This window comes from Mustelus asterias, chromosome 8, assembly GCF_964213995.1.
Source record: "Mustelus asterias chromosome 8, sMusAst1.hap1.1, whole genome shotgun sequence".
NCBI lineage: Eukaryota > Metazoa > Chordata > Chondrichthyes > Carcharhiniformes > Triakidae > Mustelus > Mustelus asterias.
In genome coordinates this window covers 90317612-90331108 of record NC_135808.1, presented here as the reverse complement: position 1 = coordinate 90331108, position 13497 = coordinate 90317612, and the positions used below count along the sequence as shown (strand labels likewise).

Sequence of the window (13497 nt, the reverse complement as noted above, 5' to 3'; positions counted from 1 at the left end):
AGCAACAGCCCCAGTGTAGGATACAAGATTAGCCAGGAGCAGGCCTCAGAGATTGAGTTGGGAGGATCAAGTGCTGAAAGGATTAGGATCCTATGTTGAACTAGCTAATCAGAGGCAAGTAGCAAGCATTTGCTCATATTAAACAGTTTTGTCGATAATTATAATAAATTTAACTATAATTGAATGAAAAGAGTGATAGGTTTTAGAGGTCAGTCGAAGGGTGTGTATACTACCACCAGACAATCTATAACATGCTGGCTGTTATTTCCTTGTAATGAACTGTTGATTATTACTCTACCAATCTGCATAGATCCATCAGAATCAATAACCTTAAATGCAGATGAGAATTAAAAGGGCAGGGAAATAGTATTAGAGCTGATAGCTCCAGTTTTAGTATCAACATAGACCTGATGGGTAAAATGACCTTTTCCCGAACTATACACTTCTATGAAATGTTATGTCCTGGCTGTTCATGTTCAGCTGTGTAATATTGTTAGCTCTGAAATCCAGGCTTTTCCTCCATCATGGTGTCACATCTACTGCAAAAATCAAAAGAATACTATCTTCCTCCAGGGCAGAAGTTTCACATCAAAGAACTAATTTCAATTCAGCGTTTTCACTGGAGTTATGAATATTGAGATAATGTCATCTCAAAAATGTGATCTCTAATTTTCTCAATATTGGGAAAGAAAAATCCCATCACTGACAGGATCCAGCAGTCAGGCAGACCAGACCAAAGGATACTGAGCAGTAGTTTTGTCAAGTAATGAAGATAACAGGTTGCATTTGTCTGTGATCACAAATGTGCATTTTGAATATACTTGTCAATGTGTTTGAATCTGTCTCAGTTTGTAAAAGAACATTGGAAGTAGAACGGAATAAAACGACTCCCACCGTACTGCAATGCATATATAATAAAACACAGAGGGAATGATTTTAGTATCAGGGTTTGGATAAAAGCTATAAAAACTACTCAAGCTTTGTTATAATGATTTACATCATTAAATCTACAACATCAAAACTTCTTACTGAGATTCCTGCCTCACAATCATTGTCAGACGTTCAACATTTTTATTTGCAATAACCTTTGCAGTGATAGTGCAGACTGGTGAAAAACAGTGAACAAATGCCTACCACAATATTTTTAACAGTTCTTAAAGTCATAAGGATTTTGACTTTGTGCAATAATGTAGATCATTTAATCATAGAATTTCACAGCTAAGGAGAAGTTAATTCAGCCTATTCTGCCTGTGCTGGGCCCTTGTAAGAACTATTCAATCCATCCACCCACCTCTCCTCTTTCCCCATAGTCTTTTTAAGTACATATCTAATTCCTTTTTGAAAGTTATGGAATCTACTTCCTCCACCCCTTTAGGCAATACATTCCAGATCATTGCAACTCATTGCATGAAAATAATCCTCATCTCTTGTTTTTTTCACCAGTTATCTTAATCTGTGCTTTCTGGTCACCAACAGTTCTGTCACCAGAAACTATTTCTCCAGATTCAAAAAGAAAAGACAATGTAGTGGGGTCTCCAGAGAATAATTAGAATAAAATTGGCAGCCCAGTTTATATCTCTCCCAATTCTCTTATTACCCAATTTTCACAATCGCACAAAGTCCAAATCTACCCTACAGTATTTTGCAGTTAAATTATTACCCATGTTCAGATTCATATATCTGGTTTTGAAGTTGCTACTTTAAAAATAGCTGTTATTTTTGTCAACTGGCAGAAGGAAATTGCTGGAGGGTTGCATTATTTTCTCCTGATTTACTTCTCCAGTTTTTTAATCTTTAGGTGTACTCCATTTTTGGATCTGAGGACTATCTGTGGTGTTTTAATCGGTAGTTTTGTTTCATCAACTTCCAGTTCAAATCGATTAAGAATCAGCGCGACAGCCACCTTCATTTCATTCAAGGCGAAGTGCTGACCAATGCAGTTCCTGCAAAAGAATGAAACACACTAGGTTTACAAGTGGGAGTTTTTCAATCCTTCTTTGGCAACCAATGCAATCAGCAAATTACCTGTTCAAGAGAATTAGAGGGGAAATGCGATCTACTGAACTGAATTTTGATCTTGGTCATTTTGGTAATTAATTTATCATTGCCTCAGGCATCTCAATGTTTTACAGGACCTATAAACACATATTTCTAAACAATGTACCATTATATGCTTCCCCTCCAACTCGATCTTCAAGTTTGCTGATGACACCACCGAAGTGAGTCAGATCTCAAACAATGATGAAACAGAATACAGGAATGAGATAGAGAATCTAGTGAACTGATGCAACGACAATAATCTCTCCCGCAATGTCAACAAAACGAAGGAGATTGTCATCGACTTCAGGAAGCGTAGTGGAGGACATGACCCTGTCTACATCAATGGGGACGAAGTAGAAAGGGTCGAGAGCTTCAAGTTTTTAGGTGTCCAGATCACCAACAACCTGTCCTGGTCCCCTCCATGCCGACACTATAGTTAAAAAAGCCCACCAATACCTCTACTTTCTCAGAAGACTAAGGAAATTTGGTATGTCAGCTATGACTCACCAATTTTTACAGATGCACCATAGAAAGCATTCTTTCTGGTTGTACCACAGCTTGGTATGGCTCCTGCTTTGCCCAAGACCGCAAGAAACTACAAAAGGTTGTGAATGTAGCCCAATCCATCACACAAACCAGCCTCTCATCCATTGACTCTGTCTACATTTTCCGCTGCCTCGGAAAAACAGCCAGCATAATTAAGGACCCCACGCAACCCAGGCATACTCTCTTCCACCTTCTTCCATCGGGAAAAAGATGCAAAAGTCTGAGGTCACGTACCAACTGACTCAAGAACAGCTTCTTCCCTATTGCCATCAGACTTGAATGGACCTACCTTGCACTAAGTTGATCTTTCTCTACACCCTAGCTACAACTAACACTACACTCTGCACTCTCTTCTTTCCTTCTATATGAATGGTATGTTTTGTCTGTATCGCCCGCAAGAAACAATACTTTTCACTGTATACTAATACATGTGACAATAAATCAAATCAAATCAAATATGATCACCCAGAAAAACTATGTGACTATCTAATTCCTTCATTTATGCCATGAATGACAATTTGGATGAGAAATTGAGCTTGATAGTGCCCATTCTTTGGGACCACAAGTGCCCTTAGAGCTTTACAATGGTGTTTATGGTACATGTATTTACTTGTGAAGTAAATCATGTTGGATTCCATCTTGGTGCAGGGTGGACAGATAATGATGTCAGTCCATATACAATGCTGACTTGTGCCAGTGCTACTCTTAAACTTGCATGGCTGCCACACATGTTAAGCAGCAAAAAGGACAATATTGTGCCCCCTCCTCCTCCAGTAACTGTGAACTCCTTTCACAGTAACTTCATTTCCGTGTTAACATAGGCCTACTTGTGACACTAATAAATAAACTTTAAAATAAAGGCCTTGCTGCCACAAGAAATGTGATAGAGCACAACACTGACATACTGAAAAAATGTTCCCTCTACCTGGAATGCACTGGATGAGCCCCGCAGTACTCAGCAGGGTAAATACCAAAACTATTGGTGGTCTGCTGCATGTTGCACAGCCATAGGATTGTGCATCCCTCACTACGAGCTATATGGAGGATGAGGAAGAATGGAGGCGGCACAGTGGTTAGCACTGCTGCCCCACAGTTCCAGGGATCTGGGTTCGATTCCCGGCTTGGGTCACTGTGTGGAGTTTGCACATTCTCCCCGTGTCTGCGTGGGTTTCCTCCGGATGTTCCGGTTTCCAAAGATGTGTGGGTTAGGATCATTGGCCACGCTAAATTGCTCCTTACCTGGGATGCATTGGTTAGATGGATTAAGGCCTGGGTGGGATTGTTGTCGGTGCAGACGCGATGGGCCGAATGGCCTTCTATCTGGATCACAGGGTGGGCCCCACTTCTGCCATTTGGCAGGCTGATATATTTGGTCTCATTTGGACTGGTCTCTGCCAAGCCGGAGAAATGGGAACTCCGATAGCATATCTAGATCCTGACCTACTTCCTGGTCCTTTTCTCTGACTTCCACTGATTCCTTTATTTCCAAATCCCTATATGGCATCACCCCTCTCAATTTACAGAATCTCTTGCAATTATCCCTCTGTTCCTCATAATTTAATGTTGACTTGTTCTTTACTCCTTTGTACCACCATCAGAAGTTGATCATTTAGCATTTCTGTCCCTGGAACTCTATTCCTAAGTTTCTCCATCCTGTTCCAATTAATCTTGCTTTCATAACCTCTTAACAGCCTATCTCTGTCATCCTGCCTTTGGTTTCTTCCCACTAAATGTCTTCCCATCCCATTCCAAACAGGCTGAGAGATTATTTTGTATGAGAAACACCCTCCCGCCCTCTCCACTTGCACCCCCCACACCACCCTAGTGCTGTAGATCCCAATATCATATATAATTTAACATTAACATAAGGTTATTGAAACTGTTCCACTGAATTGGAATGCAGGTAGTCCTCAGACTTACGACACAATTGGTTCCTGAAAATTGGGTTGTAAGTCCGAAGTGTTGTCAGTCGGAACCGTTTTTCCCTTTGGAATAACTTTATAAATGCTGAATTGGTTTCTGAACCAAGTGCGATACCCTATTTCCATTGAATAGTGAAAAGCTTGTGAGATCTTCTTCCATATAATTGCCTTACAGTGATGTGTGTCCCATGATATAATAGTGCCTACATTTTTAAAGTCACTTATATACTGTATCTGAGAAGCAACTTGCCCTTGCTGAGGTTGTGAAAGGCAGAATATAAAGGAACAACAGTTGGTAAAGACCAACTGTTAGCTGGGGTGGCATTCTAAAGTCGAATCTGGCATTGTAAAGTCAAAATGGAGTGTTAATTTAAGAACAGAGAAAGTGCCGCTCATTACAACTTGAATGTCATAAAGTCAGGGACTGCATGTACACCCATTTAATGTACCTGTTGAAAACTAGGTTCATATAAAAATAATTAGCTTCAAAAACAACATCAAAACTAATTATCAACTGTTCCTACCTTGGTCCAACAGAGAAAGGTATGTAGGCATGGTGGTGTCTGTTTTCTGAATTTTCTGGAGTGAATCTCAACGGGTTAAATGCCTGATGTGGAAAGGCAATAGAATACATTACCAACCAGGATTAGTCAGGACTGTGCTGTTTATATAGGATTGTACAAAAAACAATAAAAAGCTAGTTTATAGTAAACCTGCTGCATAAAGAGTTCAACTCATCAATGCTGTTAAAAACCAGTGTTACATGTTTACATTATCACATGAAAAACTAAAATATGGTGAATTACACAGAGTACTTAATGGGAATTTGCCTGCATATGAAGAGATTCAAATCCCAAATGAAACCACAGTTCAAGAAGGCACCTCATGACCACATTCTCAAGGGCAATTAGGGATGGGCAGTAACTGCTGGTCCAGCCAGTGGCACCCACATCCCATAAATTAATTTTTAAAAGCCTGTTGTCCAATGAAGAATGGCGAGCTGCCTCTCCAAGCAGCCGCCCCAATCAGAGGGTCAGAAACACTGAAGGCTAGGCCGCCAGGATAGGTTGCAACTGCTGAGGCTGCAAGGAGGACAAGGAGGTGGCTCCATTTTGAGGTGCCTTCAGAATAGAGTTGAAAATATTTTACTCTGCTGGTGCCAGGCAGGTAGGCTGGCCCCGGCAATTTGTGGGGCAACCTCTCAGAGGGGCTGTTGGGGCTGCGCGGTGGTCTTTGCATCAGGGCTCCCTCCTTGTGCCATGGAGCCTCCATATATGCTGGGGCACCATGTAGTGGGAAACCACTAAGAGGCTGCCTCCATGCAACTGGAGGTCTGCCCATGTAGCAGGAGCTCTCTGCTGCTGGCAAAATGCCTGTGGCCCAGGAAAATGGCCACCTTTAATTAATGAAATTGGCTGCCTGGCTCTGATCAGCAAATGGCTGATCTGCTGCCATTTCCCCCACTATTGGCCTGAAAGCGAAACTGTTTCAGGAGCTATTCAAATACAACCGCCAGACATTTTACCAGCCCATGACTTAGCCTGCCACCCAGACACTAGTAAAATCCTACCCCAGATGTGTAATTCTCACTGACAAGTGAGGTCAGTTTTACAGTCTTGTATTTATATATAGCACGTGGGACATCAATGTATTCACATCTTAATTTCAATAACAAATAGAAACTGATGGTGTGTAACACAGTAAAATACATCTCAATATCAATCCTGTTCAAAATAATAGACATTTTCTTATTACCATCATTCTGATTTAACTGTAAGAAACTATTAATTAGTGACAACTTTTTATTACACATAATAGCAACATTTTCAGTGTGCTTCAAGATAACACCATTCTAAGAGATTGAGATAACGTTAATAAATTACTCAGGCTTGATTCTAGTTATTTACTGATGTTTGTTATTTACTGATGGAATTTTGCCTTGAAACTTGCTATTATTTACTGTATATTATCCCAGATTGCTTAGGAATTCAATAGTCTCGCAGAAACCCCCTACCCTGATGGACTTACTTTCATCCCTATCCCACATTCCAACATTGTGGTTGCTGAAGGCTGTGCTTACTGGCTTATTAGCAATAATGAGGAATGACACAATTTACGGACAGCAACATCTCAGCCTCAAATACTCCGATGCCTTAGTAGAAATGTATGGATAAAGAGATTTCCATGAGATCCTTCCGATCTCCCTCTGGTGGAAACCCTGGAGAATAGGCGTAACAGCGTTTTTTGTTGCTTGTCCCATTTCTCTGGGTGTGTCCCCCCCCCCCCCCCCCCCCCCTCCACCCCCTCAACTCCCCCACCACCAAAGCACCTATTAGAAAATCACAAGGGGATTTTTCTTCGGTTTAGATGTTGGTAATAGGAGGTGACTCAGCAAATTTACCACACATCCACTTTAACGTATTGTGCATTTTATGTGCATATTCATCTATAGCAAGTGGAGGGCATGTGGGGCAGGTGAGTAATATCCCTGCCTTTCAGTCAGAAGCTCTAAGTTGGAGTCCCACTCCAGGACTTATGGGCCATCATAGGTTCATTCATAATGCAACCAAACAGGTTGATTGTCAACTCTCAAGCCCTATGGCAGACAGTAAGAGTGGAAGAGACTCCTAGTCAGTCATACTTGATGCAAGTGATGCCCCTCAAGCTACAATATAGCTTTTGCCTTCAGGCTAGTGCAGTGGTTTTCAGTCTTTTCAGGAACACAGTATACTTCAATGAGACAGCCAATTCCACAGCACACCCATTTTTTCCAGCTGAATCCAATGCTCCTAAATGTCACATTTACATTTACTAGGGTTAGGGCCTTACTAGAGAGGTATGTAACATAATGCATACAGCAAGCTAAGTGAGGATCAAATGCATTAATGTTTCAAATCCACCACAGAATACACCATCTTCAACAGCGAGCACAGACATTCAAAATCTGCTCAACTATTTCTTACTATTCGTAGCTCTAAATTTGTTCCACATGCAGCACTCAGGTCAGGCATCTGAAATTCCCCTTTTGGTGCTATGAATTTCATATTTGTAACTATTCTTAAAAATATAATTTTTATTAGATAATTGAATCGATGAACAAGTGAAATTCAATGGATCGGATAAGCAGGGGAATCAAACTTATCCATTTCTTCTTAGATCAGGGATATAAAATAGATCCAGCAAAGGAATGTGGATATGGTCAATTTTGCTGCGTCTGCTACCTTGTTTGGTCTTGTTTTACAAACAATAAAAAAGCACATAAGTGCCATTGCTTGGTTTCTTGGTGACTAGTAAAAATTATCACATCATCTCAATTTCACCCTTTGGCCACTTGTGTTTAGAATGTTCACATTTTAGAATCAAAAACCAATACCTCACTTTGAAAGTGATGATGAATTTTCATGAGTTTTATGAGTTGTAATTTTGGTTGGATTGAACATTGTTTAAGAAGAAACACTGTTTGTTTTACATTGCTTTTCTTTACATTGAATACAAGATTTCACAGCACACTTGGGCACACGACTGTGGTGCGGCACACCGGTGGAAAACCATTGGATTAGTGACATGTTTCAAGAAAAAAGCTATTGAAAACAGATGCTTTGTTTGTCTTACATATATCTAGACATGAGATATCTTCTAAGCCCAAGGTAGCCATAGTGCTGGATATTAAAATTTACATTATTAGATGGGACATCTGTGATGATGGGCAAATTTAATCTGCATCCAGATTGGGAGAGTCAAATTAGTTACACTACAATAGAGGAGGAATTTCTGGAGGCATACGAGATGGTTTTCTGGCGCAATATGTTGGGAAATCAACAAGGAAACAAGACCAACAAGAAACCAACAGTCCATCTTGGACTGGGTGTTGTGCAATGAGAAAGGATTAGTTGACAATCTAGTTGTGAGAGAACCTTTGGGGACAAGTGATCATAATATGGTAGAATTATTTGTCAAGGTGACTAATGATGTAGTTGTTTCTGAGACCAGGGTCTTGAATCTCAAAAAGGCAACTATGATGGTATGAGACATGAATTGGCCATGATGGACTAGGAACTATTACTGAAAGGAAAGACAGTGGACAGGCAATGTCAAGCATTTAAATGAGGTGAACTCCAGAAGTTTTTTCCTGTTTGGCACAAGAATGGTAAGGGAATTGTGGCCAAATCATGGCTTACAAGGGAAATTAGAGACAACATCAGATTCAAGGAAGAAGAATACAAATTGGCAAAAATAGGGACGCTGTAATGTGATGATTCTGTTACTTATTATCTCAGTAATGGAAGAGGAAATTACCTCAGGATTATCCCAGAACAGTGGATTCCTGTGGAGGCTGTAAAGACTTAATGCAACCAGACAACCTGTGAAAATATAATTTAACACCTTCAGCAACAATTTCAGAAGTACATGCATGTCACTCATTCTATTTGTTTTCAAGATTTCTTACACACTGTGCACCATTTCCCAGACTGGATAACAAACAGGCTGTCTGCTGCAAAGTTCCTGCTAATGATGTCTAATCTGAGGTTGCAACTGGAAGCTGTGCAAAAACCACCTGATATTCCCTCTTTATGGAGCAGTGTCTGGTTTCTACTTCTCAGACGTTGCACTTTGTGCTTATGCCGAGTCAGTATTTGACTCAGTGATCTATGAAATCTGGAAAATTTTGGAATGAATGATCACATATAATTTAACTTTTATTTCATCAAAGAATTTCAGACAAACCTGATCACAAGAGTTCATTGAGCCCCTTTTCGGGATCGATGAACAAATGCATTTACTCTAATTAAGCAATGTGGAAGATGTGGCTCCTTTAATAGTCATTCCAACACTCAGGGGAGGCGCGGTGGCACAATGGTTAGCACTGTGGCTCACAGCACCAGAGACCTGGGTTTGATTCTGGCCTTGGGTCACTGTCTGTGTGGAGTTTGTATATTCTCCCCATTTTTGCGTGGGTTTCCTCCGGGTGCTCTGGTTTCCTCCCATAATCCAAAGATGCACAGGTTAGGTGGATTGGCCATGCTAAATTGTCCCTTTAGTGTTCAAAGATGTGCATGTCTGGTGGATTATCCATGGTAAATGCACAGGGTTATGGGGATAGGGCAGGGGGGTGAACAAAGATTGGATGCTCTTTCGGGGAGTCGGTGCAGGTTCAATGGGCCAAATGGCCTCCTTCTGCACTGTAGGGATAATATGACAATACCATCATTTTATCGATAAAGGGACCAAAACTGCACACAGTACTCCAGGTGCGATCTAACCAATCTAACAATTGAAGTAAGGTCATACTCCTTTACACCTACTCCTATATTCAAATCTTCTTGTGATGAAGGCTAACATATCATTAGCCTTCATAATTGCGTGCTGCCTCTGCATGTTAGCTTTTAGTGACTTATTTATGAGCACTCCAGGTCCCCTTGTGCATCTTCTCTTTCTATTTAATAAGTGCATATTGTGTGCCAACCATCTGTAGAGCAAATGGAATATTGAGGACACAAATAGATCCTATGAATTGGAGTCCAAGTGATGAGAATATCTAAAGTAAAACACTCTCTAAAAAGCAATCGCACTGCACAACCATGACATTTACAACTCATGTCAGCTATCCTTCGAACTTCTCTGAGATTTTAAACCAAGTGTCATTTAGAGCACCCTTCTGGTTACTTTTGTGCTGTAAGTTTGCAAACACTAGGATACTGCTAAAACTTATTTCTGAAATACAAGACCTTCAGGCACGTGCTTCCCATCAGGGAATATGAGTGGCTTGGTCAGTTTCCTGGCCACTGCTGGTAGAGGAGGATAAAGCCGTAGAGATTCCTTTAGACACATGGTGGTGTAAGGCATCTTACTTAGGAAGTCCCTGTAAATACAGAATTAAAAAGATTAATTCTTAAAAGGAGTTTAAGAAAAATAATTAACATATTTCATTGGAGTTTATTTTTACTGACAGAAGACTGTGTGACTGATCTTATGGATAACCACAGACTCAGAGCTGATAACTTTGTCTTTGTGTGATAAGGTAAATTGGGCAATAGTGAATTGGCAGACTTATTTTCATGTCAAATTTTGGAATATAATGTGGATATAAATCAGGAGAGATGGTCTGTCAATTTGCTACCGCTTATTTTCCATTGGCACACAAATTCAAAACTATCCACTGCATTATGCTTCACACTCTGAGAGGGCCATGCTTCAGAACACATTCTCAGCTAACAGGTGTCCTCTTACAGACTGTTTACAAATTGTTGCCAGCTCACACTGAATGACTGTTTCATTCCCTTTTCAACTAAAATACATCCTATGTAATGCTGTTTCCTGCTATACAGGTGAGTTTTTAATGAGTTTCAATGACTTGTCAGCATTAGCCCCTCTGTAGCCTACATTTTCAAGTTTTGACTAATTTAAGTATATTTTTATTCTTGAGCAGCTTTGTTCAATTCCAAACACACAATGTACTTGTATAGTTTTGAATTTCATCAGTGCTACCTGCATAATTTTAAAACTAAATCTATTCTCTTAACAGGACAATGAAAGAATCTGGAGTTAAACCTTTGGTTTCAGTTCCAATATAAAACAATATTGGGATCATTTTGACTTTTATAACTGGATGTAAAACAATTGGTAACACAATAACAGCTCATTTTATCATGCTCAACTTTCTTTTCCATTGACTTCAGTGTCCCTAAGTTGGGAGTTCCTAGTCCAGTGTGTCAGTTCAGACCCGGCACATCCTTGGAGGCTGATCTTCCAAGTACTAGCCACCAATTAGAAAAATTCAGGTCAAAGATGGGATTCAGACCAGTGAATCAATCTGGAAATGTATTTTTTAATAAACATTGATTGGTCACTCTACACATCATCGGGCTAAGGAGAATATGACAGCGATTATCCACCTGTACATATCCATGTGGCAGGTGGATAAGTACCAAGCAGTTTCTGGCTGCACATATAGGGCATAAGTGCTTGGATTGAGGATCACTATCTGAGCTGTAATAAAGGTTCAAAATGAACTTGAAATATTTGCCATGACTGGGGTGTGTGATGCAGTGGAGAAAATGGCTCAGAGAAAAATTACTTGGAAGGAAACCCAATACCTGATGGTTGACAAAGTGGATATATCGTGTACCGTGTTGATCCATATAGAGTTTCCATTTGGCAGAATGATAGCTGTGCAAGGTGCAAGTCCGGAAATGTCTCTATCATACCAGGTATAATGCTCTAGATTACTGTCAACCAACATGCCTCCTTTCCAAATAACAAGTGTGTCGCTACCTGCAAACAATGCCTCTGTCACTAGCTTAATCCACCTGGGAACAGTTGACTGACTGATTTGGCATATGTCAAACCTCATGGGATAGTGCCAAAGCATTGTTTGTCATCTTGCCATATCCAAGAGGGGCAGTTGAGTTATAGAAATAGGGAAAATGTGATGAGTATACAATGTACCAGGTACACGTGCATAATCCTTTCTTGTCAATAACTACTCTTTCAATTCCAAATTTAAATGCATAATTGGAATCTCATTTTGCCCAATTTGTTCATTGCAAGTGAATTAGCAATTGGAAGTTAGACAAGTATGAAAAACAGTTAGAAGTAAAAGCTTTGCAATGTAAAAGATTCAGATCTAAACTGAAAAAAATCATGCTAATAGTAAGCAAAAGCAATTCTATACTTTGAGAAGCCTACTTTGAGAGAACAGAATCAATAAACTGCTGCATCCATTCAACAGCAGTGTCGGTGAGCAGACAGTGAGAAAACTGTTAAATTCCGTGTGGTACTCACTTAAATAACATGAGACTTACAATGATCAACTGCACAGCCCTCACAACGCTAGCATTTTTTCCACCTCAGTGTAGCAAGACATGAATCAGGCCTTCTGCCCACAGCCTAATCCCCTGACCAATATTTGTTTATATTGAGCCTTTCATTATCCAGAAAAGTCTCGTAACATTGAAGCTTTTGTTCTCTGGTTCTACTTTTCTGGCTTAATTTAAAATAGTGCTCTCGGCTACTTCATATACCTCAGTGATTCCCCTGTTGATTACCTTTCTAGATGTATCATTTCTCATCACTCATCTCCTTTACACTAGGGTCGTCCTGCTGTTTTTCTCTGCCTCCTTCTTATTGTCTGATTATGTTTTCCCAAGACGTACTGAACACAATACTCTATATGTGACCTGAACAATTTTGCATTCTAACTCATGTAAGGCATGATGATGTTAAAAGAAATCTGTTCATGAAAGTCTGATTTTTACATCCTGCAACAACAGACAGGAGTAAAGTTCATTGCAAAACTCACCATTCAAATTTCTCATGACCCTCCAGCAGTTCCTGAATTTCTTCTCTACACTTCTGCTGGTGTCCTGGGTGTTGAGCCAGACAGTACAGGAGCCAGGAGATACCACTCGCTGTGGTATCATGGCCTTCAAACATAAACGTGTCCACCTCTGCTCGAAGGTCTTCATCCGACAATCCAATTCCATTTTCATCCTAAAGCAAAATGATTGTTACACTGAGTCAGAACCTATTATCTGCCACAAATATATTCTCATTAGAGAAAAGACATAGGATACAACTGACAAATTATTCTTTGTCTACAGAGAACACTTCAGAAAATGAAATGACTTTCTGCACCAGCCACCTCCCCCTGCCCCCCCCCCACCCCAACCCTGCCCCCCCCAATCTGATTTCAGGGACATTGCAACTAATTGTGAAGTCAATACACAAGTGCCAGAATGAGTCTCGTATTATTTTTTTTCAATTTAATGGCCTCAAACATCCACAGGGTGAATGCAGTGCTGTGTCCTAGAGACAGGGCACTGTATTTTTGCAGAGTCGGAAGGGCTTTGTGTCTCCGTCAACATGGCACCAGAGGTCCAATTGTGGAAATCCCATGCCTGAATTTGGGACTCACCATTTTCACCAGTGGTGGTCGGAATGGGGGCAGGTTGTACAAAGAACAAAGAGAACAACGAACAAAGAAAATTAC

General features: G+C 40.3%; 1 protein-coding gene across 1 annotated transcript in view; it reads right to left on the bottom strand.

The window, feature by feature from the left end:
• Positions 1 to 914: 914 nt before the first annotated feature.
• The window catches only part of LOC144497349 (cytochrome P450 4B1-like), a 38621-nt gene continuing 26038 nt past the window's right edge, over positions 915 to 13497 (bottom strand). Inside the window, exons 8-12 of the mRNA XM_078218476.1 lie at positions 12808 to 12998; positions 10235 to 10368; positions 8805 to 8869; positions 5033 to 5115; positions 915 to 1943 (exon numbers count right to left, since the gene is read on the bottom strand). Of these exons, the coding sequence (XP_078074602.1) occupies positions 1772 to 1943; positions 5033 to 5115; positions 8805 to 8869; positions 10235 to 10368; positions 12808 to 12998 (645 nt within the window). The 3' untranslated portion in view covers positions 915 to 1771. The remainder of the gene's footprint in view (positions 1944 to 5032; positions 5116 to 8804; positions 8870 to 10234; positions 10369 to 12807; positions 12999 to 13497) is intronic.